The sequence below is a fragment of the Plecotus auritus genome, assembly GCF_963455305.1.
Source record: "Plecotus auritus genome assembly, chromosome: 9".
NCBI classification, from domain to species: Eukaryota; Metazoa; Chordata; class Mammalia; order Chiroptera; family Vespertilionidae; genus Plecotus; species Plecotus auritus.
Window position 1 is genome coordinate 42393828 of NC_137783.1, and position 27593 is coordinate 42421420.

A 27593-nucleotide genomic window follows, 5' to 3' on the forward strand; every position below is an offset into this window, starting at 1 on the left:
AGCACTGGTTACTCTAACGCAGGAACAGTCACATGGAAGAGATGCACAGGGCAAGGCAGCTCTCTCAAACCGGAAGCTCTCTCAGCCTCGTCCTTCGGGGTTTTTATGGAGGCTTCCTTACACAGGTGTGATAATTAAACCAGGGGCCAGTGGTGATTGAACTGGACCTCCAGCCTCTCTCCCCGCCCCAGAGGTCAGGGCCGGAGACTAAAAGTTCCAACCCTCTAATCACAACCAGCCCCCATCCTAGGGTGCTTTCCAAAAGTCATCTCATTAACATAACAAAAGACAACTTTATCACTCTCAACACTTAGGAAATGCCAAGGGTTTGGGGAGCTGTGAGCCAGGAATTGTGGATGAAGATATGAGAAATATATTTTGGATGACCAAAATACCATACTATGGGTACCAAAACCCTTGAGTGCAACCTAGGACATAACCTAGTCCTAGTCCATCTAGTAGGGGGATTGCTGGGTAAGGGAGATATTCAGAACATGAATCCAAGACCTCTCAGCTGTGGGAATTTTCCTAGATCTGCTACTAATAGTCCTATTGGGACCTAGGAGGACTTTCTGAGCATATTACAAAGAGTTGATGCAGGAGGTTACCCCAGAAATTCCTTGTAAATTTATTCCAAATGGGCACCACCCAACCTCATTTAAAAAGACATAGAAGGACCCTAACCAGTTTGGTTCAGTGGATAGAGCGTCGGCCTTCGGACTCAAGGGTCACAGGTTCGATTCTAGTCAAGGGCGTGTACCTTGGTTGTGGGCACATCCCCATTAAGGGGTGTGCAGGAGGCAGATGATTGATGTTTCTCTCTCATCGATGTTTCTAACTCTCTATCCTTCTCCCTTCCTCTCTGTAAAAAATCAATAAAATATATTTTTTAAAAATAAATAAATAAAAAGACATAGAAGGGGCACCATTCTAGGTCAAGCCTTGAGCCAAGAGGCATAACCATGCTCACTACTGGCTGACATAACAGCGAGCACAGCAGTTCCCATGTTGTAATCACTTGGGGGCTTTTAAAATTACTGCCTGGAGCCCAGCTGCTGTAACTCAGTGGTTGGGCATTGACGCATGCACCAAGAAGTGGCCAGTTTGATTCCCAGTCAGAGCACATGCCAGGTTGCAGGCTTGATCCCCAATAGGGTGTGCAGGAGCCAGCTGATCAATGTTTCTCTTTCATTGATGTTTCTATCTCTCTCTCTCTCTCTCTAAAAAAGAAAAAAAAATCAATAAAAACTTTTTTTTTAATCACTGCCTGGCCCTATCTGGTTTGGCTCAGCGGATAGAGCATTGGCCTGTGGACTAAAGGGTCCCAGAATTCAATTCCAGTCAAGGGCACATGCCTAGGCTGTGGGCTTGATCCCCAGTAGGGGGTGTGCAGGAGGCAGCCGGTCAATGATTCTCTCTCATCACTAATGTTTCTATCTCTCTCTCCCTCTCCCTTCCTCTCTGAAGTCAATAAAAATCTATTTTTTTTTAAATAAAATAAATGTACTGCCTGTCCTACTTCCAAAAATTCTGATTTAATTGGTTTCCTGTGTGGCCTGGGCTTCAGGACTGTTAAAAGCTCCCAGGTGATTTTAATGTGCAGCCAGGGTTGAAAACCACTGGACTAAAAGGATCTCAACAGTCACAGGAATCCTCTGAACTGCCTAGTTAGCACTCCCCTCCCAAGGGAGACGTTTGTGTCTCTTACAGGCCTTAGTCACAAAACACTCCCTCATAATTTATCTCACAGGGGGCTCCCCACTGTGTATGGAATAATGCCCTTTTCTTACCATTCTTTAATCAGTAAGTGCAGAGTTCATCCATGACAAAATAGGTAGTCTAGACCAGAGATCTACAAATTAAGTACCCTGGAGCCAAATCTGATGCCTTGCTTGTTCTTGTAAATAAAGATTTGTTGGAACACAGCCACATCCATTTGTTTACGTAGTGTCTATGTCTGCTTCCAAACTACAACCATAGAGTATTTGCACAGAAACCCTATGTCAAAGCTGAAACTATTTACTATCTAGACCAGAACAGAAAAAGTATGCTGACCAATGGCCCTAGAGCCATAAATTTGTCAGCTGCAGAAGTATCTCCTGAGACAAGCAGGGGACAAGTGGGGTGTTCTGAAATAGCCCAGGGCATTCTATGAAAGGTAGTTTCACACCTCAAGCAGTAAAAATGACCACATTGGGGAGATATGGACTATTCTATCCTTTCAGACAGCTGAACCACAATTGCTCCCTTCAATCTAGCAATTTTCTACTAAAAGGGCAAGGGGATCTGGACGTATCAATCTATACCACCTGGCTCTCTATAGAGTTAGTTTATAAGAGAAAGTGCTTGCTCTGACCGGTGGTGCTAAGTGGTTAGAGCATCAGCCCGTGCACCGAAGGGGTAGTTCAATACCTGGTCAAGGGCATGTACCTGGGTTACAGGTTCAATCTTCAGCCCTGACCGGGCCATGTGCATGAGGCAACCAATTAATGTGTCTCTCTCACATTGATGCCTCTCTCTCTCTCTCTCTCTCTCTCTCTCTCTCTCTCTCTCTCTCTCTCCCCCCCCCCTTCCATCCCTCCCTTCCACTCTCTAAAAACCAATGGAAAAAAATATCCTCAGGTAAGGATTAAACAAAAATTTAAAAAAATTTTAAAGGAGCTAGCCTGTGTGGTTCAGTAGTTGAGCATCAACCTGTGAACCAGGAGGTCAAGGTTCCATTCTCTGTCAGGGCACATGCCTGGGTTGCAGGCTCAGTCTCCACTGGGGGGCGTGCAGGAGGCAGCGGATCAATGATTCTCTCTCTCCCTATCCCTTCATCTCTGAAATTAATAAAAATATTTTAAAAGTAAAAAAGAGAAAGATCTTAATTCTATAACTAAGCTAGAAGTGGCTATTTGTGGGGTTATTCTGAATTTGTGGGGGAATAGATGAGCTGGGATTGAAAGATAAAGTATTAACAGAAGTGGAGTGGATTGGGATAGTGAGAGAACCCAGAACAACAGGGCAGCAACATTGGAATGAGTAGAAAGAAAATCAGTCTGACAAAATAAAAGGTCCAGGAAGCAAGCTGAGAAGAGGTGAAGCATGTGCAGAGACTGACATCTGCCCACAGCTCATCTTCAAGGTACCAGGTTCTGGTGGTGGGGGCATCCCTGGTAGGCTCAGCCATTCATACTCCAGCAGGACTCACACCATTTTAATCAATTAGCTACTCGTTTTCCTTACCCTTATTTTAATTTAAGAGTGGCTTCCTTCTCCTCAGCTAACTGTTTCTCAAGAAATACTATAGCCTAAGAACTTTGCCATGGGAGCAGCTTTCGGGCAGTAAAAGAAGGCAGAAATAGAAGAATTCACTTTATTGGAATCAACTCAACTATACTGAATCACCTCAAGGTTTAAAACATTGTTGAGGTAGAATTAAGTTTATTTCTTCATTCTACCATAAAAATAATATCTTCATACTTACTGAGTCTTGGGCCTATAAGTGTTTAAAAAAACATTTAATTTACTAACTTTTAAGGGTACTTGTTAAGGTTAGAGTCAAAACTCCAATATTTGTTTATAATTTACAAGAATACTACGTGTGTACACTTGACTTTGAGATTTCCTTGGAACCTTCAAGATTAATTCTGATACAAATTCTAGTAATCGATTAATTATCAAGGCTACAAAGAAAAAAGAAGCTTGGAGATAAAAACCAAGGAAATTTAAGTAAATGCCATCATGCTCATTCAAAATGACCTATTGAAATGACAGGGGGAAAAGCACAAACAAATGAAACTTGAATCCTTTACTGAATGAAACTAAGGAAATTATAATCTAGGAGGCTAGAAAGTGAAAGCATGCCCTCTTTAGCTACCTGAAAGTCAATCAGATCTGATGTAGAACAGTAGGAAATGAACCCTCTGGGCATCCAGGCATCTATATTTGCATAAATTTATTTTCATGGTTGCTTTTGTTTTCTTTTTTGTTTCTCCCCCTGCTGAAGGAGGGGAGAAAGAAACAATGTTGAGATTGGGGTATGGCAGAAAGGTTCTGCCTAGGAGCCGGGAGGAAAGAAAAGCTTGGTGCTTGGAGGAGGAAGGATTAACTACTCACCCTCCAGCCACTAGGGCTGCATTTGACTCTAACGAGGAGGGGGCCCAAAGAGGATGAAAGGGGTTGTTTTCCTAAGGAATGTTGTGTGACTGGAGGTGCAAGCATTGCTTCCCGGGGCCCATGTGACGAGTGAAGCACAGTTGGGAGGAGAGGCATTCTACCCTCTTCTGTAGGAGCCGAGTGCCTTTTCACGGCCTTGAGGATTCACAGCTTTGGAGGTATTTGGGGCATGGAAGGATACCTTGCCCATTTTCAGTCTCACAATGGGCATCATTGGCAGTTACTGTCCACCATCAACAAACTGAAGCCGGGTGAAATAGAAAAGCTTGGCAGACAGACGGCTTTGAGAGCACAGGTAAGTCATACCTCCAACATTTGGAGGCTCTGCAGGAAAACCTCTCTTCCAGCATAATGAGGGCAGTTACGAACCCTGGATTGCTACTGCCAATGGAAGTTCTTTTGAACTTTCAGCCTCTGATCAGGAGGTAGGAGGCCAGGGAGTCAGATTACATAAGAAAGGCAAGCATGGCCAGTGCTCAAGGAAACTGTGAAACCCCACAGAGGCTGAAGTATAAATCTGAGATAAAAATGTGGTTTGGAAATTGGAATAATCCATTGAAACCTTGGTGACCAGGTGATCTTATTATCCCTCAACAGCAGAAACTTAGTGGACTTGAATTTGAAAACTGCTTCACTGGAACTCTTCCCCATGTCTCTACTTCTGTGCATCTTTTAGCTTTGCAAGGATAAAACTGTAACTCTCGGTACCAGTGGCTCAGCTCTCAGTGTGGAGTCAGTTTCCCAAAGAGGATGGTGACAGGACCAGTTCACCCAGAGGCAGAGCTCTCCTGCCTCACAGGCTTCTTGCCCACCTATCACTGAGTGCCCATAAGTCAGGTGCCCACCCTGATAACGTCAGCTGCGACCAGGGTGGAAAGGTGACTTGACAGCAAATGAAGACTTGGCAGAAAAAAGAAACCCCTAAAATGAAGGCAATGGGAAGGTGACGGTTATTGGGGCTGTTCACTAATATACCCATTCTCCTGGGCACAGGGCAGGACCAAACATCCAGCATCCACATTGACCACATCACTTGCTTTGACATGGCACATCCGGGTGAACATTTTCATGGCCCTTGTATGATTCATCCTGTTCTCTTAACCCTCTACAACTGTGTAAGTAAATGTTGGGATAGGTCCCTGAGTGCCTGTACTAAGCAGAAACTATAAGAGTTAGAGGTGCGAGCCAGAGGAATAATGTTTATTACTATTGATATAACTCTGTATTTATCTCTTGAAAACATGGGCTATATTTACATCAGAAAATACATTTGAAACTTTGCCCATCCCCCCAAAAAAACAAAAAACACTTTATAGGACATAACATATTCTAAGGAGTTTGTTATTTTTATCTTAAACGATTTTGAGTAAGTCAATTCTTTTAGCTTATATTCAACATGAATCTGACACATAGCAAATTATATTTTGTGGCAAATAAGATTATAGACATTTCCATTATATAATGACTGTAGCATGATCTAGAAGTTTATATCTCCTTCAGAGTATAGAGCATAGAGATGTAAATTCTTCTCATCGTAATTCTGCATAAATGCATTGCCAAACTTGGCTCTTGAAAGTGATAAAGTGCAGATGTCTACAGCTGCAATCATAAAAATGTAATTGCTGAGGAAAAATATTTCTGATCCATTGGAGGAATTTATTACAGAGGGATGCAACTTTGTAAGTTATCACACAGAAAAAATGAAAGCGAATGATTGAAAGATATCCCAGGCTGAACATTCCTGCAAAATGACCTAGTGATTTACCTGTGCTCAGAAGAAAAAAAAATAGATTAGAGATAAATCAAGTTTGGTGGGGAAGGCTCTGGTAACTATAACAAGAGCAGAAAAAAAGATTTACGAATAAATGAATTTAGAAGTCAGAGTAACAATAGTAGTGTGACCAATTACTCCAAAAATTAAAATGTAATTTTGACTTTGAGTTATACACAGAGGTGGTAAGTAATATCCGTGAAACCTTAAAAGCAAAGGAATATAAAATGAAGACAAATAATGAGGAAAGGTGAGAATTTTTCTAATGTGGCTACTAAAGTGATAGCTTTATCTGGTGGCACTATCCATTTAAAGATCATGAACTTCTTTTGGAATGTTTTCCAATATAACCAGAGAATATATTACATATATAGGCACTTGGAAAACTACATATACATATTATTACTGCTGTTGCTTTTAAAAGAGAATCAGGGGGGAGAGCTTTCAGAATTTTACATTATTATTACTAAATACAGACTTTTTTACATTTTATTACTAAATACAGACTTTTTTACATTTTAACAATTCTTTAAATGATAATTTTAGATGCCATTCATTCTATAAAAATCAAGGCTTCCCTTGGTTCATTATCTATTTTCCCCACATTTTTTAAGTTCTTCTGCAGTTACTCTACGTTGTAATTTCCATGCAATTAATACCTGGATTATGAGAGGCTCCAGTAGCTTCTCTACAGTGAATGTTTGGACCTGCAGATCCCGGGGGTCAATATTCAGTGTGACTGGTGTTTCGGCTGACATGCTGCCTGTGCACAAAAGCAAAATACATTTATTAATTTAAGAAATATGTTCTAAAGGAAGTCACTAATTAAAATCAGAGAGTGCATGAGATTTCAGGACCTCTTCCTGGTATCAGCTGTAGCCCTCCGAGGACCAAGGTGTCAAGTCCACCGACAGAGAAGTGAGATACTCTCCAAGTGTTCTTGGAGGTCGTGCTGTCTGAGCTCAGGTCCTCTCACTAACTAATCTGTGCTAGCATATCCATGACTAAAATAATCACTCAGCCCAGGAGGATTTGCATTTCATCAGGAGTCTTGGTTGAAAAGGAATGGCCAAGCTGGTGAGGTATACCTCACAGCACTCAAGTCCTTTGACTTCCATGAAATCATGGCCCTGAGGCTGCCAGAGCCCATATTTCCCCTGTTCTTGTTAATGATGACTCGGATGAGGAGCCAGGTAGGACTTTGTAAGACATCTGACACATCTCTGCTTGTTTGGGGTATTGTTTGAGGAATTTGATTGGAGAAGAAAGTTGGAGGCAATTTACTTTCCTGTACAGAAAAGAAACTAATATAAATTGGCGTAGTTATAAAAAGAGAGAAGAAGCTCTGAGAAGACATTGATAGTAAGTGTAATTTAAAATTTTATGTATACTTACAGTTAAATAAATTATATGTAAAATAAAGATAATAAATTCTCAAAAAATAAAAAAATAAATGTATAGTCCACAGAAATGTGTATTACTACCAATGCAAAAATCTTCCCACTTAGCTATTACCTATTTTCTTCTATAGTTTCTCATATTTGCAGGCGAGGAGAACATAAGAATCTTCCCCTAGGAAGGATCCTGATATTCCCTATGATACCCAAAGACTCTAAAACAAAAAAAGAAATAGAGACTATTACTTTCATTTTAGTTTCTCTATTTATTATTGTAGATATAAGGGCGAATAATTGTTTCCTCTTTAATTTGCTCATTCACTCTATGAATGGACTGATGATGGATTTATAGATGAATGAATGGATGGATGCATGAATGAGTAAATGAACGAATGAATGAATGAGCATACATTTGATGGTACCTCTCTTATCCAGAATCAATCCCTTCAATGTTCCTCTGAATCTCAGTGATTCTAGAGGAGAGGACAGTTGTTTTTCTTAAAACCCTGCCTCCAACCACTAAGAGATATCAGAATCTCAGGGTAGGGCTCATGTTTCCTCCCAGCTTCTTCCCCTGAGAGTCTACCCCCATTCTCTTCCTAGCTTTTTTCAACTCCCACTGGCCTAACACCATAAAATCAGCATCTCTTTGTTCTTCAACCTCTCCCACTCTTCTGGATCCTTTTTCTGTACTCATCAATGTGTTATGTATATATTCAAAGAGAATCATGATCTCTCTCTGAGTGTGTCAGTGAAAAGCTCAGTGCTTCACCAAGGCCCTTCCACACTGTACACCTGATACCCAGCAGAGAAAGATTCACACACACACACAAAACCATCCTATAACTCAACAATTATCCTCATTGATTCTTATCCTGACATACTCTAATTGTTAGACTAATAACATAATTTGGTTTTTTTAAATAGAGACAAATACTGAAGAGTCCAGAAGCCTTACTGCTCTTCAGATGTTATGCCACATGACAACACCTCACAATTCTTTGACTTTAAAAATGGACATTTGAAGTATTCTTGAGAATAATGGGAATCTGTCATCAGGCTGTCCCCAGTGACTTAACATAAAAATGTGCACATAATCAAAATAGTGGATCTCAAATATGATTCTAATCAAATATACTCACAAAACTTACAATTCTTTCATGTGTCTTTAGCAAAGTTTGATATTAAAAACAAAGAGAAATATTCAGAAAGTCTAAAAAAAACCTACTTATGACAAATTTAATAATCTATGAAAGCATTTAAGTAAAATTACATACTCCAAAGTTTACTATTACTAAAAACACTAACACATACTAATTATTTTATGTATAGCATTGAAAGATTTTTTTCTAGTCAATTCAGGAAATTATAATAACCAATTTGAAATGAGAAAAAAAGACAACTTATGTGTTGAGTGTCCTAAGATTACTCTATCCATGTTTTCAAGTAGCTATAATATATTACTTATTCATCTACTAAAAACTACTGTAAATGTTGAGGGTTTTATATAAAACCTAATAACATTGTTGATTGCAAAGACAGAGTACACTTTGTTAGAAGTAGCACATTTCTAGACAGTTTAATTGAAATTGAAACAAATTTCTTTACTTTTTAAATTTCTTTTACTCTTTAAAATCTATTTTTGCCTTGAAAAAAATCATTATTCAAGGTGTATTAAGTGAAAAAATATTCTTTGAATATCTTTTCAAATGGAAGTATAAATTACTATTATTATGCTACTAGAGGCCCAGTGCATGAAATTTGTGCACGGGTGGGGTCCCTAGGTCTGACCGGCAATCAGGGCCTATCAGGGCCATCTCACCCAGTCCCGATCAGGGCCAGGCAAGCCCAGGCTGCCAGCTGCCAGCCAGGGTCTGGGAGCCTGCCGGCTGCTGGACAGGACCAGAGGGACGGGGAAAGGGATTGCGGGAAGTTTGCTAACCGGGGCGGGGGAGGGGGCAAGGGGAGGGCGGGAGGGACCAGGGGAGGTTGGCTGGCTGTGGGAGGTTGGAGGTTGGCTGTGGGAGAGCACTGACCACCAGGGGGCAACTCCTGCATTGAGCGTCTGCCTCCTGGTGGTCAGTGTGCATCATAGCGACTGGTCGATCAGTTGTTCAGTTGAAACAATCGCTTAGGCTTTTTATATATAGATGATATATCCTATATAATAAAAGCCTAATATGCTAAGTGTCCAACCGTTCATTCGACCAGTTGCTATGATGCGCACTGACCACCAGGGGGCAGACGTTCCCACCAGTATGCTGCTGGGTTCCAACTGATTAGGACTGGGCAAGATGGGCCGGACATGCCCTGGAGCCCTCCCGTAGTCCCTTCCCAGCCCCAATCATGCACCAGTGGGGTCCCTTGGTCTGGCCTGCACCCTCTCGCAATCTGAGACCCCTCGGGGGATGTCAGAGAGCCGGTTTTGGCCCAATCCCCACAGGCCAGGCCAAGGGACCCCACCAGTGCACGAATCCGTGCACCGGGCCTCTAGTCAATATATAAAGACACAAATCCCTATGGTTTAGCCCTTTACTATCTTGCTTCTCTCTCTTTTCACTGGTTTTACTTCCTTTCTAAAGTAAAAACATGATTTCTTTTCTCAGCTATTCATCTAAAATGCAGGATATATGCTCCAAGAAAGGCTCCCAACACTATTGTCAATTGGTTTCTCTTACTTGCATTCAAAGGACTGAACTGTTTTTTTTTGGTTAGGTTTTTCTTTTTGGTTTTGTTTTTTCCAATCATTCCATCTATCACTTTGATTCCATCTAACACAAGCAAATCTAAATTGACAGATAGGACATTCCCAGGGTGACCTTTCTGCATAGCTCAAAGCCAATCTATACAATAAAATATGTCCTTCAGTTCCAGAACCACTGGGGTTCTATTAAATGTGTACTCACAAAAGGGCTTACTTGTTACTCCTCTCATGACAGGAACTATCCTACATATAAATCAAGTCAAGGTTGCTGATATTGCTTTGTTCTTTCATCTCAGGGACAAGAAGTAGAGGGCACTGTTATGAACTAAAATAAGATCTAAGTGAACCTTCATAGCCTTTACAAATATGTCCTTTCACTGCAAAACTCACAAGGGTTTTCGAAGCTACACTGAGCACCAGAATTAGAGGCAGGGAAAATAAAAGTTAAGGAGAGTAAAAATTATCAACATCATATGGAATCCTGCTTGATGAGTGTTAAAGTCAAGAGATAAAAGACAAACCTAATTTGGCCAAATTATCTCCTAATTGTGTGATCCTGCCTTTAATATACACTAACTAAAGAAAGTTGTTGAGTTCATATTTTCATGCCAAAAAATATATAAAATAATAAGCCAACAAGTCCTTGAAGAACCTTGGCTACATATAATCATTATTTGAATAATTCTGTTTCTTATAAAAATCTCCTGGGTCTTTTGGATGCAATTACCCTGATTTATTGGAGATCAAGGCAATAATAGGCAGGAAACTGCAGAATTTTGCAAGTGAAGTCAAAGCAAGGTCAAAGTCTGACAAATTGTTACCAACCTCTTGTAGCAACATCGCAGTGTAGATCCAAAATAAAAATCCTACTAACTTGCCGGTATTACATTCCATCTTATAATTCATACAATTTTAAGAGTCAGTGAGTACCTCCCAGACCATTCAACAATACCTTCTACAATATCCTTCATTTCAACAATGTACTGGGCTAAGAGGGTCAGAAATGATGAGATGCTCACTATAACATTAGATGCCAGTGGTTACTTTTATAAAGTTCTTCCCTATGTTGAGTTGAAGTCTGCCACTTCTGTCCAACAGAGGTGGCTTTATAGAGTGTGGAAGGTACAAGTTGGGAGACAGACAGACTCCCAACTACAAATAATTATTCTTTGAATAATGTTATTTCTTATGAAAATCTTCTGGGTCTTTTGGATGTTATAACTAATATGTGGTCTCCAATACCACATATTTAATTTCTTAAAAAATAAAATTTTGTAACACAGTTTGTAAGGTGATAGCTGATTCTAAGATTATTAAATTCCATGACACAGTCATCATAATTACCTTATTAATCTAACTTCATACCCACTTTTCAACTGAACTGTTCCAGTCTTTTTTTTTCCCAAGGATTACTGCAAACCCAAAGTCTCCCCATCATATATTTGGACAATTAATTTTTATTTGCCCCTAAATTCAGAATTTTATTTTGGCCTCCTAACGTTCCATCTTGTAGAATCTGGACATTTGTTCCTACCAATCAAAAATTGGTCTTAGAGAGCCCCGCACATTAACACCACCTCCTCAAGTTCAAAGTGCATTGATCATGTCAATACTTCTTCTATCAAAAGTGCCTCAGGCTTCATGAGATTCCTCTGGATCTCATGTAACGAAGCTCTAGTGCAGCTGTGGGCAAACTACGGCCCGCGGGCCGGATCCGGCTGTTCTATCTGGTTCTCTTGCTCTCTCCTCCACTCCTTTACTTTGAATTTATATTAGTTCACACAAACACTCCATCCATGCTTTTGTTCCGGCCCTCCGGTCCAGTTTAAGAACCCATTGTGGCCCTCGAGTCAAAAAGTTTGCCCACCCCTGCTCTAGTGAGTGAGATATAACGGGGAAATATCCCCACCATCATCACAAATGTTAACCTTACCTAATACTCCACACTTTCCAAATATCAGAAAAGGTGAGCAACTAGTACTGACACAATGTCATAAAAAAGCATTTTTTTTCATTGTCATTAAAAATTTATTACAAAACTTTGTCAACCTCACTATCCATCACTGGTCCCCTTCAGAAAGATTATCATAATTCAGTTAGGAACAATGTGAAAGATTAAAACCAAAGGTTAATTGACACACACAAAAATCTAAATTTTAATTAAACACATTTAAGTAAAGAAAAGAAAAAGGGGACATGGAGAATTTGCTGCACAATATTATCACAGTTGATTTTATACTATCCAATCTTGGCTACAGTGAAATAAAATGGAAAGAGGACAACTATAACAAACAATTTCTACTAAAGTCTCTATATACACCTGTTTTTCCGAGCCCACATCCATCACACCATATCCCCACCTACATGCATCCAATAAAATCATTTGCTGGCTTGTTTGACCTTCCAAGAAATAAACAAATCCTTTACTTACTTGGCAAACAAAAGGATCTCAGGTTTCTCAGAAAGTCAATAAAATCAGGCAATTGCCTAATATATATAATGAGGAAATCGCTGGTTTCTCTCTTTCCAGATATTTTTCTTAACTTTATAATTACTTTCCATGCATGTATTTGGAGATCAATAATCTGTATAAGCTCTTCTACCGAGCCTTTTAGTCACCAATAAGACCAAAATAGTGTGAGATCAGAGGCACCCCTAGACTACCGGGCATCATTCATTTATTCATTCAACTCATATTTAATGAGTTTGTAGTTTCTAGTTTGTGGCAGTCATGGGGAGGGGAAGACCATAAAAAATTATATAAATATAATATTATATAAATATAATAAAAAATTGTTTAGTACATTAGAAAATGACATGCTATGATAAAAAAATGAAGCAGAGTAAGTAGGATTAGGTGACAGAGAAGTTAGGAGCACATTGCAGTGTTAAATACGATCAAGATTAGCCTCACTGAGAAGGGGAGATTTGAGCAAAGACTGAAGAAGTGAGGAAATGAGCCAAGCCGACACCTGGGAGAAGAGCATTCCAGGCAGAGATAACAGGCAGAGCACAATCCTTAAGACAGGAGAGTGCTGCACATTGTGAACAGCACGGCAGCCAGTGTAAATGGAGTAGAGAGAACTACACAGAGGTTCGTACAAGAAATCAGAAAGGTAATGGGGTGGGGGCTGCTGACCATGTGGAGCCCAATGCAAAATACTGCATGGGTTTGAGCACTAAGAAACATGTCTGGTTTATATTTTGGAAGGCTCACTTCAGCGAAGAAGGAGGACGAGGAGAAGAAGAGGGAGGGGGGAGGAAGAGGAGGAGAAGGAGGGGGAAAAGGAGGAGGAGGAGGAGGAGGAGAATAGGGTGGGGAGCAAGGGCAGAAGCAGGTTCTTATTTAACCTATTGAAGATTAAACAAGATCCTTATAAAAACCATAACTGGCCCATATCTCTGACACCTACCAATGGCTCGACCAATATTAGTTGATATTATTATTCCCTTTACAGCAGAAGAGCAGCACCTACTGTCTACATTTAGCATGAACACGTCTCCCTCATCCATAGAGCTTATAATTATGATTCAAGAATGCTTTCACTCTTTGTTCCTATAACAAACAAAAAAAGTTTAAAACAAAGCTTCCCTCTGGTGCCTCATTCTGTGGGATCTCTTGGCTTCCAATTCTAAGGCAAATATTCTACATGTGCATTAATTTGAAATGCCACATGCCTAAATGCTCCTTTTCAAAAATTCCTAATGCACAAAAGCCTCATAAGGGATCTTGAGCCCTTTGAAAACAATTCAAGAGTGGCACGTAAAAGGTATGTTCCAGGGTTAGGGCTGCGAGTGTTAAATGTGCTACAATGCAGTACGTGTCGGGGTCCCCAACTCTCTGTACTTTTATTTCCTTAGCGTCCAAGAACGCGAGGCTTTAACAGAACAAAACAATGTCATACTTTATAATAAAAAGTAAGTATCTTTAGCACCTTGTAATTCAAACTTTAGAAAGCTTCTGGGAAGCATTTAAAGTTCTCTTTATTAAAGCTTTGTTTAATCATCTAGATGACGTTCTTTGAAAAATAATCAAGTTAAGCCCCTACCACCCAAAAAAATTATGTGTTCTGTGTGGGAAGAATACATTAAAACATGTACTAGCCATAGTACCAAAATACAACTTGCTTCCCCACACATGCAACCTAGATGAAAGTTGCAAAAATTGTTTGAAAAAATTCCGAAAGATTGCCTTAAGCAATCTGAAATAAACAAAGAAGCAACAGGCTCTACTTGTTTCAGTTTTTTATTATGTCCCTCTTATCATGAATGGCTGGTCAAGTCTAATTTCCCTCCAAAATAAAGGAAGCAAAAAGTTACAACTCAACTTCTGATTTCACTGAAAAATAACACTGTCTTTAAGAATTTTACAAGATGACCTCCTTACACTTCTCCTGATAACACATTCTTCATGTTATTTTTTTAAATGCCAGTTCACACTAAAAGCTCACCCTATATTTCACAATGCCACACGTTTTCAAAATTGCAGCTAGGGAGAAAGAAAAGAAATGCCCCATGATTATTCTGTATAGCAATGTATTTCAAGTTAGTTAATTTTGTAAAATCCATAAATAATTATATCAGAATCTAGACACTATGAGATTCCATCTCATATAAGCCCAGCATGAAAGTTACCTACATGTTATTTAAAAAGCCAAAGAACTAAATTAGTCCAATTGAGATCTAAGAAAAAATAATATAATATGTGAGACCTCAGAGAAGCTTTTATTAAATCACTTAGAACGAGAGTAACCTTCAGCTGTAAGGCATCAAGTTTAAGCAACAAGGGCAGCAGGAACATGCCCTTCATATATACCTTGAAAGTGACAGTGGCTTTTTTGCTACAAATCCATTGGGTCTATGGGTCAGTTCCACTGCGTATTATTATAAGACAGCTCAAGTATGTAAGAATTCTCCTAAGGTCTGGTATTTTTGAAAGATGGTGAACAAAAAGAGGCTGGTAAAGAAAGTGGAATTTGTCAACCTCAATTTGAATCCAAAAAACTCCTATTTCTTCTTTATTATCTGATTATCTAGAAATAAATAAGAGCCTGCTTATCAGAATAAAGAAAATGAAACCAGAGTCTCTGGATATTCCGGTTGATTGCTCTATAATGTAGGTGTAAATCTGGTCTGAGGCCTGAGGCAGGTGAATGTAACTTCCACCTACTCTGCAGCCATCTTTATCCTTTTGACCCATCAATCTCATTTCTAAAAATCTACTCCAAAGATAAACTAGCAAAAATAAAAAGTAATGTATGCTCAACACAATTCACTTAAAAAAAAGAAGAAGAAGAAAGGAAGGACGGAAAGGAAGGAGAGATAAAATGAAGGAAGAAAAATAAAGAAAGACAAACTATCATGCATCCACACAAACAAGTATGACAGCTGTAGAGAGGAGTAAGTTCTCTCTATATGCTTCTATGGAGTGACTTCCAAGCTATATTAAGTGAAAAAGCAAGGTTCAGAACAGCATTACAATATACTACCTTTACATAAGAAAGGCAATATTACAAAAACATATGCATCTTGCTTTTCTTAATAAAAAAAAAAAGAAGGGTAAACAAAAACAAAATTTAAATGGCTGTCCTTAGGAGGACGAAAAGAATAAAGAGGAAGAGACAAAGATGAAGGCTAGATTCCTGTGTGTGTACCTAGTTTTAGAGTTTGACTTTTGGAACCATGTAATGTCTTACATTATTAAAAAACAATTAACTCATAAACTGACCCCAAATAATCCAAAGCAAACCAGAGAAAAATAAACCTTCACTATATTCCATGTTAGCTTTGTAACCACATACACACAAATAATTTCAAGTGACTTCAAAACAGTATTTTTACTCTAATCCCCAGAGGGCTATCCTCTAGGACACAAAGACATCAAAGTAATCTTAAATGGCATTTAATGTTCTTATTCTATATATATCAGTGTGCACACGCTAAGATAAAGAAAATAAATAATTATATTCATGTTATGAGGAAATAAGGTTTAAGCATTAAAAAAAAGGCAACATAAAAAAGAAAAATGCCAGCTGGTGTGGCTCAGTGGTTGAGTGTCAACCATGAACCAAGAGGTCACTGCTTTGATTCCTGGTCAGGGCACATGTCCAGTTGCAGGCTCAATCCCCAAAAGTGGGCGCGCAGGAGGCAGCCGATTGATGTTTCTATCTCTCTATCCTTCTCCCTTTCTCTCTCTCTAAAAATCAATAAAAACATATTTTTAAAAATAAAAAATAAGTGAAATATAAGTATAAAATACTAGAGGCCTGGTGCACAAAATTCATGCACGGGAGCGGGGGTCCCCTCAGCCCAGCCTGCACCCTCTCCAATCCGGGACCCCTCGGGGGATTCCAACTGCCAGTTTAGGACCGATCCCAGGGATCAGGCCTAAACCAGCAGTCAGACATCCCTCTCACAATCCTGGACCGCTGGCTCCTAATCGCTCACCTGCCTGCCTGCCTGGTCGTCCCTCACTGCCCCCCCTGCCAGCCTAATCGCCCCCAACTGCCCCCCTGCTGGTCTGGTCATCCCCAACTGCGCCCCCTGCTGGCCTGGTTGCCCCCAACTGCCCCTCCTTGCTGGCCTGGTCACCACACATAGCCTGCTGTTCAGTCGTTTGATCACCCCTCACTAACCCCCTGTCGACCTGGTCGTAGGCAGCCATCTTGTGAGGGTGTGAGAAACCTCTTTATTATATAGGATATTTTTTCTTCCTACAATACCAATTTCCTAGCCTTATATGAATATAAGCAAAATGGCAACCTATTGCATAGATTTGTTTCCTAAATACTATTTCCCAATAAAAGGAACTAGACTCCTTAATGGAAAAGCTGGTTGAAGGTCTAGGGCAGGGATTGTACAAAATGATACTGGGACATCTTTTCCTAGAAAGCAAGGCCCATTTGGGTTTTGTCAAAAAGCTCAGGAGCCTATTTAAAGGGGTTCTCACTGACCCAAAATGCGGAAATTTTAGCATCAAAAGAATGAAGAATGTAATGCACTGCAGCATAGAAAATATATAGAAACTCCTTTGTTCAATAAAAAAGACCTCATTGATCACCTTTCAAGTGTCTAAGACACTATCCTATTTTTCTGAAAACTGATAAAGAATGGGATAAATGAAAAAGTATTTTCCTGCCAAAACTGGTTTGGCTCAGTGGATAGAGCGTCAGCCTGCGGACTGAAAGGTCCCAGGTTTGATTCTGGTCAAGGGCATGTAACTTGGTTGCAGGCACATCCCCGGTGGGAGGTGTGCAGGAGGCAGCTGATCGATGTTTCTCTTTCATCGATGTTTCCGACTATCTATCCCTCTTCCTTCCTCTCTGTAAAAAATCAATAAAATATATTTTAAAAAAAAAGAAAAAGTATTTTCCTGATTTTCTGGTATGAACTATATACTTTAGGGTGGTGAAATAGTAAAAAAAAAAATAAAAAATGAAGAGTTCTCCTTTATAGGCTAATTCCAACCAATAAAAATGAATACAGTATTATAGAATTGCTAGAGGCCCAGTGCATGAATTCGTGCACCAGTGGGGTCCCTAGGCCTGGCCTGCGGCCTCTGGTCAAAACTGGCTCTTCGACATCCCCCAAAGGGTCCCAGATTGCGAGAGGGTGCAGGCCAGGCTAAGGGACCCCACTGGTGCACTGGTGCCGGGGAGGGACACAGGAGGTTGGCCAGCCAGGGAGGGACCGCAGGAGGGCCCCAGGGCATGTCTGGCCTGTCTCGCTCAGTCCTATCGGCCGGACCCCAGCAGCAAGCTAATCTACCATTCGGAGCGTCTGCCTCCTGGTGGTCAGTGCACATCATAGCAACTAGTTGACAGGTCAACTGTCTACTCCCTGGTGGTCAGTGCATGTCATAGTGAGTGGTTGAGCAGCCTTAGCATATCATTAACATATTACGCTTTGATTGGTTGAATGGACGACCGAAGGACCGGATACAGCATATTAGTCTTTTATTATATAGGATAGAAATCACCAATTACCACCCCTTAAAAAATAATAGATCTAGATATTAACCATCAATGAAGGCTAAAGCCATAGGTTAATGATTAATGGGAACTTGGAGAATTCGGTTTTGTAAGCCTGAATGCACCAGCCAATCTAACAACACAGAAGTGAGACAACCCAGACTCTATGCCTCCTGACGTGGCACAATTGAAAGTACAGCACATCACCTATAGGTATTCAAAAGAATTGAACCTAAATCTAATCAAGCCCTGCCTAGAGATCTAACTAACAGAAAAATTGGAAATCTCACATGTTGCTTATGAAAATGAAAACTAGTACAGCCACTTTAGAAAACAGCTTGGCAGTTTCCTATAAAGCATATACCCACCCTATGACTCAGCAATTCCACTCCTTAGAGAAAAGAAAGCATATGCCCACACAGAGACCTATATGCAAATGTTCACGGTGGCTTTATTCATATTAGAAACTGGAAACAACTCAAATTTCCATCAACAGGTGAACAGATAAACAATTTGTGATACAAGCAAATCATTGTATATTATGCAAGAAAAAGAATTTGACATAGACAATAAAATGAATATTTCTCAGAAGCATCATGCTAAGTGAAAGAGTCAGACAAAAATAAGCACACACAGTATGATTCCACTTACATAACATTCTTGAAAGGGCAAAGGGCAGACAACAGGTCAGTTGTTACCAGCAGTCAAGGGTTAAGGGAATTGATGGACTGCAGAGGGCACAAGAAACTTTTATTTATTTATTTTTATTGTTTGAAGTATTACAAATAGTAGTACATATGTCTCCTTTTTTTTCCCCCCCATTGACCTCCCCCCGGCCTCCCCTACCCTCCAGTACATGCCTTTACCTGCCCCCCAGCCCCTAGTGTCTTCTTGTATCCATTGGTTATGCTTATATGCATGCGTACAAGTCCTTCGGTTGATCTCTTACAGCGCCCCGCCCCCCCACTTCCCCTGCCTTCCCGCTGTAGTTTGACAGTCTGTTCAATGCTTCTTTACCTCTGTATCTATTTTTCCCCATTTCTTTCCTTTAAAAAATCTTGCCTCTGCAGACTAGAAATAAACATATAATAACAAAAAATGTTTGAGTCCCAATTTCAATGTCCAACAGTTCTGAGTCCCCATAGGAAACTTTTAAATTGATGTAAATGTAGCTGCTACACTTTAGTCTTTTTTAAATACTATTGAGTGAAAGCACTGAGTTCCTAAGCTCATTCTATTTGATTATGTTGGTGGTTGCATTACTACAGAGTTGTCAGAACTATTCAAACTCTAACTTAAAAAGAGTGAATTTAATGTATATAACATTTTTCCTCAATAAAATTGACTTTTATTAAAAATTCTTTTCTGTTCCAAATGCCATATGATTTCACCTACATGTGGACCCTAAAGAATAATATAGACAAACAACAGGACAGAGACAGACTCAGACACAGAGAGCAGACTGAAGGGTGCCAAAAGGGCAGGTGTTTGGGGAACTGGGTGAAAAAGGTGAAAGGGCTGAGAAGTACAGATTGGTAGTTACAAAACAGTCATGGGATGTAAAGAACAGCATGGGGCCCTACCAGACCAAAGGGTCCTGGGTTGGATTCTGTCAAGGGCACGTACCTCGGTTGCAGGCTCCTCCCCAGCCCCAGCCCTGGTTGGGGCTCCTGCAGGAGGCAACCAATCGATGTGCTTCTCTCACATCAATATTTCTCTCTATCTTTCCCTCTCTCTTCCACTCTCCCTAAAAATCAATGGAAAAATATCCTCGGTTGAGGATTAAATACATAAGTAAATAAAATAAATAAAGCACAGCATAGGCAATATAGTCAATAATATTGTAATGACTGTGAATGGCACCAGTTGGGTACTGAAAATATCAGGGGGAACTCTTGGTAAAGTATATAACTGTCTGGCCATTGTGATCTACACCTGAAGCTAATACAAAATAATATTGAACACAAACTGTAACTGAAAAAAATTTTTAATTTTTTTTAACCTTTTCTGTTCATCTCTTACCACAGTAACATAGAAAATAGTTCCAGATTATTTAATTTACTATCTATAATAATAAAAGCCTAAGTGACCATCGCAACCGAATGGACGACAGAACAGCCTGCATGGGGCGACTAGGCCGGCAGGGTGGTTAGTGAGGGGCGACCAAACGACTGAGCAGCAGGCTGCATGGGGCGACCAGGCCAGCAGGGGAGTTAGTGAGGGGTGACCAGGCCGGCAGAGAGAGGGGGGCAGTAATGGGTGACCAGGCCAGCAGGGAGGGCAGTTAGGGGCGATTAGGCCAGCGGGTACAGTTGGGGGCAACTAGGCTGGCAAGGGGGACAGTTGGGGGCGACCAGGCCAGCAAAGGGGGGGGGCAGTTAGGGGCAATCAGTCAGGCAGGCAGGAGCCAGTGGTCCTGGATTGTGAGAGGTATGTCTGATTGATCGGGCCTAAACTGGCAGTTGGACATCCCCCGAGGGTTCCCGGATTGGAGAGGGTGCAGGCTAGGCTGAGGGGTCCCCCCCCCCCCCCCGGTGCACAAATTTCATGCACCAGGCCTCTAGTATAATTATAAATTTCCACTGATATCATTTTGCTCTGCAAGCTTTGAGTGGATCTCTCACTGGAATCTCTAAACTAATGCTTTCAAAAGTTAGCTTTTCTTAAAGCATCTTGACCTCTCTGGTACATCACTCAGTTTTGTTTATTTGGTGCCTGAAACCTATTTAACTTCTTAATGATATTCTCTCCCCAGACCCTGGCCGGGTGGTTCAGCTGGTTGGAATATCATCTCGTACACCAAAAGGAGGCAGGTTCAATTTCCACTCAGGGCACATACCTAGGTGGCCAGTTCGGGTTCGACCCCTGGTCAGGGTGTATACGGATCCATGCTTCTCTCTCACATCGATGTTTCTGCCTCCCTGTCTCTCTCTCCCTCCCTGTGTCTCTCTAAGTCAATATAATAATAATAATAACAATTATAATAATATTCTCTTTCAGGTTTCAAACCTGTGTGTTACCCTCTATGTCATCCCGTGCATCTGATCTGTTATCCATTCGATTTACAATTTTTTTCTGTATTTACAAAATAAAAGCTTTCAGTATTTTCTTTGACATTGTACTACTTTTTATAAAAAAAAATAATTATTTCTTATTTATCTTATTTTTTAACAGTGAAATAAAAAAGAGCCAAATAGTTGTCCCTGAGTGTTAATATCTGAAGATATCACTGAAGATCCTTAGTCAATGTAGCTGCTACACTTTCGTCTTTTTTAAATACTATTGAGTGAAAGCACTGAGTTCCTAAGCTCATTCACTCACACAAGCTGGATTTAATATGGCACACAGCATGGAGCCCAGACAGTCGACACAGTGCTTGTTTTCTGAGTATTCGAAGATCAAAATACATTACGAAGTCCTGCCTCTGAATTCCTTTCTCCTACCCAACAACTTTTCCCCCCGTTTCACTGATCCAGTTCATTTCAACCCGACAGAAGCTAAAACTCAAGTTCAATTTATCACTTGCTTGAAAGAGTGAATGGAAGAACCGTAGCTAATCTCACTGACCACAATCTAATAGGGGAAAATAGAACTAGATTCATACCAAATTACTAACTGTATTTTGTTTAGAACATTGGTTTAATAATGTCCATTCTAATATGTAGATAGTTGACCTTATTTAGATAAATTCTTGTTGTTTCCAAAAAATGAACCCTCTTTACTATTCCTTATGAACTGAGTAACGGGACAATTTTTTGTCCTGCTCCTGGAAAACTCAGAGCCACACTTGTGACCACAGAAATCAGTGTGTGGGTTGAAAGGGCAGCAGTTCTTCACTTTTTTTCCTCCCATCAAAACTCAAGTGACATTTAAAGTGTACTTAATATTCACTGCCCAGCGGATTCTCCTCACTCCGGACTGCCACCTTGGTAAGGGAGACAGCTAGTTTGCATGAAATTCCCCCATAAGACTTCTGCGACCCTGTATTTCCTCTCCCATCAATCCAACAATACACCAGCGGCATAAAACCACCGTTGAGAACTGATGGATTATTTTGCCTTATTCCTGGCTCTGTTTTATAGCCTCGTGCTTGTTTTTCTTTCTTCTTTCACTCCATTTTTAATTTATTCTATCTTGAATTTCATGTCGCCTTGTAAGTCATCTTAAATCCTTTCTAGAACAAGGTAACGCATAAATAAATAATCATTCTATGTATCTGCAGAAGCAATCTCTTTTCATTTATCCTAGATAAAGCCTTAAAACTTTAACTCCTTGCTGCCTCTTAACTACTCTCTACCATGTTAAGCATACAAATATTAAAACCTACAACTTCCTTAGTTGGGTTTTGGGGGAGTTTTTTTTTGCTTTTATCAATTTTCTGTTTAAAAATATTTAAGGCCACGCCAAAACCGGTTTGGCTCAGTGGATAGAGCATCAGCCTGCAGACTGGAAGGTCCCAGGTTCGATTCCAGTCAAGGGCATGTACCTTGGTTGCGGGCACATCCCCAGTGGGAGGTGTGCAAGAGGCAGCTGATCGATGTTCTCTCTCATCGATGTTTCTAACTCTCTATCTCTCTCCCTTCCTCTCTGTAAAAAATTAATAAAATACATTTTTAAAAAAATATTTAAGGCCGCATACAAAAGCTACAGGGAAAGTATCCATGCACAGTTTAAGGTTAGAGACCCATAAGAGAAATTAAATTGTCTGCACAAAGAACCTGCCTGCTGCACAAGTTTTATGTCTAAAGAATGTAAAGCTGCAGGTGTCTTGCATACAGTTACTCAAATAGTAATAGCTCAGTTACACTGTAGGGATTTTAAAATGCTGTGATGTAAGACTACTATAACTTGGGCATTGGCACATGAGAATTTGTCTTAGCGCTCTTTTAAAAACCACTCATAAACACCCCAACTTGCAGAATTGAGCCTCTGCTCAACTGAGTCTGCCCAAGTTGTGAAAGATGATTAGCAAGAGAATCACATTTTTATCTAAATCTGAAATGCCTGCTAATTTACTTAGAAAAGTAGATATTTATAAAATTGGAGCTTTCATAAAGTAGATTAGAGTTTAGTGTTATTAAGAGGAAAATTAGTTATAAAAGTAATAAATGCACAACATAGTCATTTCTAGCCATCCCATTTTATAGAAATAATGTCCTCTCATTTCCCCAAAGTTATCTAAGGGAAGCAACAGGTAATCTATGATCATTAGGATTTGTCTTACAGCAAAGTTTGACTTTAAAAAGCTTGACACTCACTCACCTACTGCAGGACAGAGCATTGCCCATATACAGACACTAAACCAATTGTCTGAGCAAGTTCTTACGTTTGGAAATTCGGTGCCACTATCATGGCTCACAGTTTGGCTTATGATGCATCTGTTAGCAAACAGCCTGACAAGCACCCTAGTGTATTTCAGGATGACTGACAGGACACAGTGGCTCAAGCAGGAAGGGGGGGATGGGTGCCCTTAAAGCAACATGGCCAGTGAAGGATGACATCGAACAGCAGAATTAGGTTTGAAATTATATTTTGCAAATTTGCAATAAAATGACATATTGTCCAGTAGAAGCTTTTAAACAAAACTTTTATGTGACCAAAATATTATAAATTCTAAAATGGCTTTAAGAATTTTAAGAGTAGAAAGAAAATACTTTACAACAAGCATGGAATGTGTTACTTCCCTGAACTTATCACACTTCTAAATGATTTAATAATATTCTAATTATTTTTAACATAATTTAAGTCAGAGTACCCAGAAAAAAAGCCGCTCTTATCTCACCTCTAGATATTTGCCAATTGCTCTTACAATAGTAATTTAACTGATGATGGTAATTTAAACATCTTGAATTAATCAAGGCTGTTATCGAAGATAGGGTCAGAAGATCCATGTATTTTGCCCCCTGCTGTATTCCTTCCCTATGGCATATGTCATGGTTAAAAAAAAAAACAGATCAAAAGATTAGGAAATTTCAAGTATGGGTATTTCCATATTAGTTTCACTTTGAAAATTACTTAAGTGAAACCATTGACTTCATTCTTCACATTTATAATTTTTCCGATATTATTTCACAGTACTCTGCGCCACACAATCTTTCGTTCAGCTGTCAGCCCTATTAAAAAGTAAAAGCCCCTCGTTTTAAACACAATCCCTAATTTAGCCAGCAGAGGGTATCATTTGATTCCAAAAGCCCACAGTAATGTATCCATTGACATTTATTTTTATTTTTTTATGGATGACATTTTTTTAAAAAAACTTGAAGTAGGAAATGGGACACACCATCTCAACTTTCCTTATTAAATGTGCTTAGGAATAGCTCATTTTATTTTGTCCATATAAGTTTGGCTTATAGAACCTATATTGTTTAATAGTTCCCATCTGTGACAAAGTCTATTGTTATTTCTATGTCTATCAGCTACTCAGATGCATCCTCATTGTAGAGAAAGAAAAGCACTAGAAGGCTACAAAGCAGCAGACTTGGGTTTAACCATCAGCCTGAGTTTCCACACACCCCAGGTTGTTCTGGGACAAAAAAAAAACCCACACAAAAACCCTACAAAGATTCCAAACTTCATTAGATAACCCAAAACACATTACAAAAAAAAATAAAAATAGAACCACACTATAAAACAAAGTAATTTCTCCTCAAAATTATGTTACATTTGTAAATTGTTTAATATGTTCTAATTTCCCTGTTTAATATTTGCTATTTGTCTGTTACATATTAGGAACTATGGGACTAATTTCAGAGGATATGTTTCCTATTATCACATCATTATCATATTTCTTATGAGCATGCAATGTTTCTACAAACAAAGTCCTCATACAACCTACAAATTATTTTACAACTTAATACCCACTTTAGTTTGGAAAAGCATGAATATTGATTTGCCTGATTTACTCTAAAAGTAAAACTTTACTGTGTAATTAGCTGAAATCATTAACTAACACAAATACGTCTTGACTGAAGATATAAATGTCCTATGTGTCTCTGAATCTATTATCACAAACATCAAGTTTACTCAGTTCACTGTGGAAAAATTAAGACAGATCTAAAAGCTCAAACGACAGTGAGGTACCATCTCATACCTGTCAGAATGGCTATCATCAACAAATAAACAACAAGTGCTGGCGAGGATGCGGTGAAAAAGGAACCCTCATGAACTGCTGGTGGGAATGCAGACTGGAGCAGCCACTGTGGAGAACAGTATGGAGTTTCCTCAAAAAAATTAAAAATGGAACTCCCATTTGACCCAGTGATCCCACTTCGAGGAATATAACCCAAGAAATCAGAAACACCAATCAGAAAGGACATATGCATCCCTATGTTCATAGCAGCACAATTTACCATAGCTGAGATTTGGAAACAGCCTAAGTGCCCATCAGCAGATGAGTGGATTAGAAAACTGTGCTACATCTACACAATGGAATACTATGCTGCTGTAAAAAATAAGGAACTCTTACCATTCGCAACAGCATGGGTGGACCTGGAGAGCATTATGCTAAGCGAAATAAGCCAGTCAGAGAAAGATAAATATCACAGGATCTCACTCACTTGTGGAATATAATGAGCAACATAAACTGATGAACAAAAATAGATCCAGAGACAGAGAAGCATCGAACAGATGTCAAACCTCAGAGGGAAAGCAGGGGAGCGGGAGGGGTAAGAATCAACCAAAGGACTTGTATGCATGCATATAAGGATAACCAATGGACATGGACAATAGGGGGTGAGGGCATGTGCTAGGGGGTGAGGGTGGCTGGGGAGAGATCAGTGTGGGGGGGGGAGGAGACATATGTAATACTTTCAACAATAAAGAATTTTAAAAAAACATTCTAACATTTTTAATATTTAAAAAAAGTGATCCCTCTTTTCATGCTCCCAGATTTGCCGTAATGACACATCCTTTATGCTAAAGTATTAACTTTTCCAAAGAGAAAAGGAATAATAATTCTCTTCCTCAATTGTGATTCAAAATAGGAAGTTATAACTTGCTTTCCTTAAAAAAAGGAATCCTATTTCTGATCATGAAAGCAAGATTTGGGTTCCTCACTCCATAAAATCATTTTTAATACCTGAATGTGGCAGTTTCTTTCCTCAGAAAAAAAACTAATGGTAGCTACATAAAAATCATATTTTACATCTGAAAATAAATGATAACATCTCTTCAATTATTAACTCTTTCAAGAAATCTTCTATCTTTAATTTTCTAAACTGATATATTCTCTATAAGATAAAAAACGTACTTAGAATTACTTCTCAAGTTAACTTATAGATAAGTATCCAGAAGAAAACTGAAAAGTCAGTTTTTCCAGTAATTTGCTTATCCCTTTTGCCAATATTCCTCACAGATGCATAGAATATACATTTCTATGCATTAACTATACATTTTCGAATATACAGGTAACTTTTGTTTGTTTTTTCTGTTTTCATCTAACCACTTAGTTCCACTTTACTTTCCAATTCTGGGGTTGGTTCCTGACACAGGCTTTCCTGAACTGTATCTCATTCAGCAATTTTTTATTTACCCTGGTACCTTAAAAACCTACATCTAAAGACATTTTTAATCTCAGTTCTACCTATGGCTAAGAAAACGTTTTAAACAATAATTCTTTATGGGGATGCGGAGATTAAATAACTAGTAATAGATACTATTTATTTAAAATAACCCTTTTTATTTTAACAAAAATGTCTCCATACATCTTATGCTATATTTCAATTTCCACCACACTTTTTATATATTTCACTAGAGGCCTGGTGCACAAAATTCATGCACTCAAGGGGGGGAGCCCTCAGCCCAGCCTGCACCCTCTCACAGTCCGGGAACCCTCAGGGGATGCGGGCCTAAGCCAGCAGTCAGACATCCTTAGCGCTGCCACGGCAGTGGGAGAGGCTCCTACCACAGTCGCTGCACACACCAGCCATGAGCCTGGCTTCTGGCTGAGCAGCGCTCCCCCTGTGGGAGCGCACTGACCACTAGGGGGCAGCTCCTGTGTTGAGCATCTGCCCCCTGGTGGTCAGTGCGTGTTATAGCAACCAGTCATTCCACCATTCGGTTGATTTCCATTTTAGCCTTTTATTATATAGGATATTTTCCTGAAAACAACTTATTTCCTCCCTAAGCTATTGTAATTAGCTCATAGCAGATACTATTCACACCAGCGAGCAGGTCTAGAGTAAGTTCTGACTCTGACATAGGTATGATGAGTTTGAGGTATGAGTGGCATATGCTAATGGGTTATGTTCCCATGGGCAATTGAAAATTCAGAATCCTAAAGCTCAGGAGAAAAATCAAACCTAAAGATAGAGATGTGTTAGCTATGCATCTGCCTTATGCCTTAAACCATGAGGCTAGGTGAGCTCTACCAAGGCTGAGAGTGGAGGGAGATAACACACCAACAAGTACCTTGCAAAATAAGTACCCTTAAGGGGTAGGAAGAAAAGGAAGTCATAAAAAGAATAGGCAGAAAGACAGGACAAAAGTGGTTCCGATTCAGGCTCTACTTTAAACTGTTAGGCCTTGTCCATGTTGACCACCTTTTACTCTGTTTTCCTCATGTTGTGAAATAAAGTTGCTATGAAGAGTAA

At 39.6% G+C, this 27593-nt stretch overlaps 1 protein-coding gene across 3 annotated transcripts in view; it reads right to left on the reverse strand.

Moving 5' to 3' along the window:
- The window catches only part of CTNNA3 (catenin alpha 3), a 1399627-nt gene that overhangs the window by 1354119 nt on the left and 17915 nt on the right, over positions 1-27593 (reverse strand). For 2 of the 3 annotated variants that reach the window (XM_080687956.1, XM_080687955.1), the window contains exon 2: positions 6592-6695. In XM_080687956.1, coding sequence (XP_080544082.1) covers positions 6592-6690 — 99 coding nt within the window. In that variant the 5' untranslated portion in view covers positions 6691-6695. Of the gene's footprint in view, positions 1-6591; positions 6696-23265; positions 23384-27593 lie in introns of those variants that run through there. The other variant, XM_080687954.1, reaches the window with a different exon arrangement.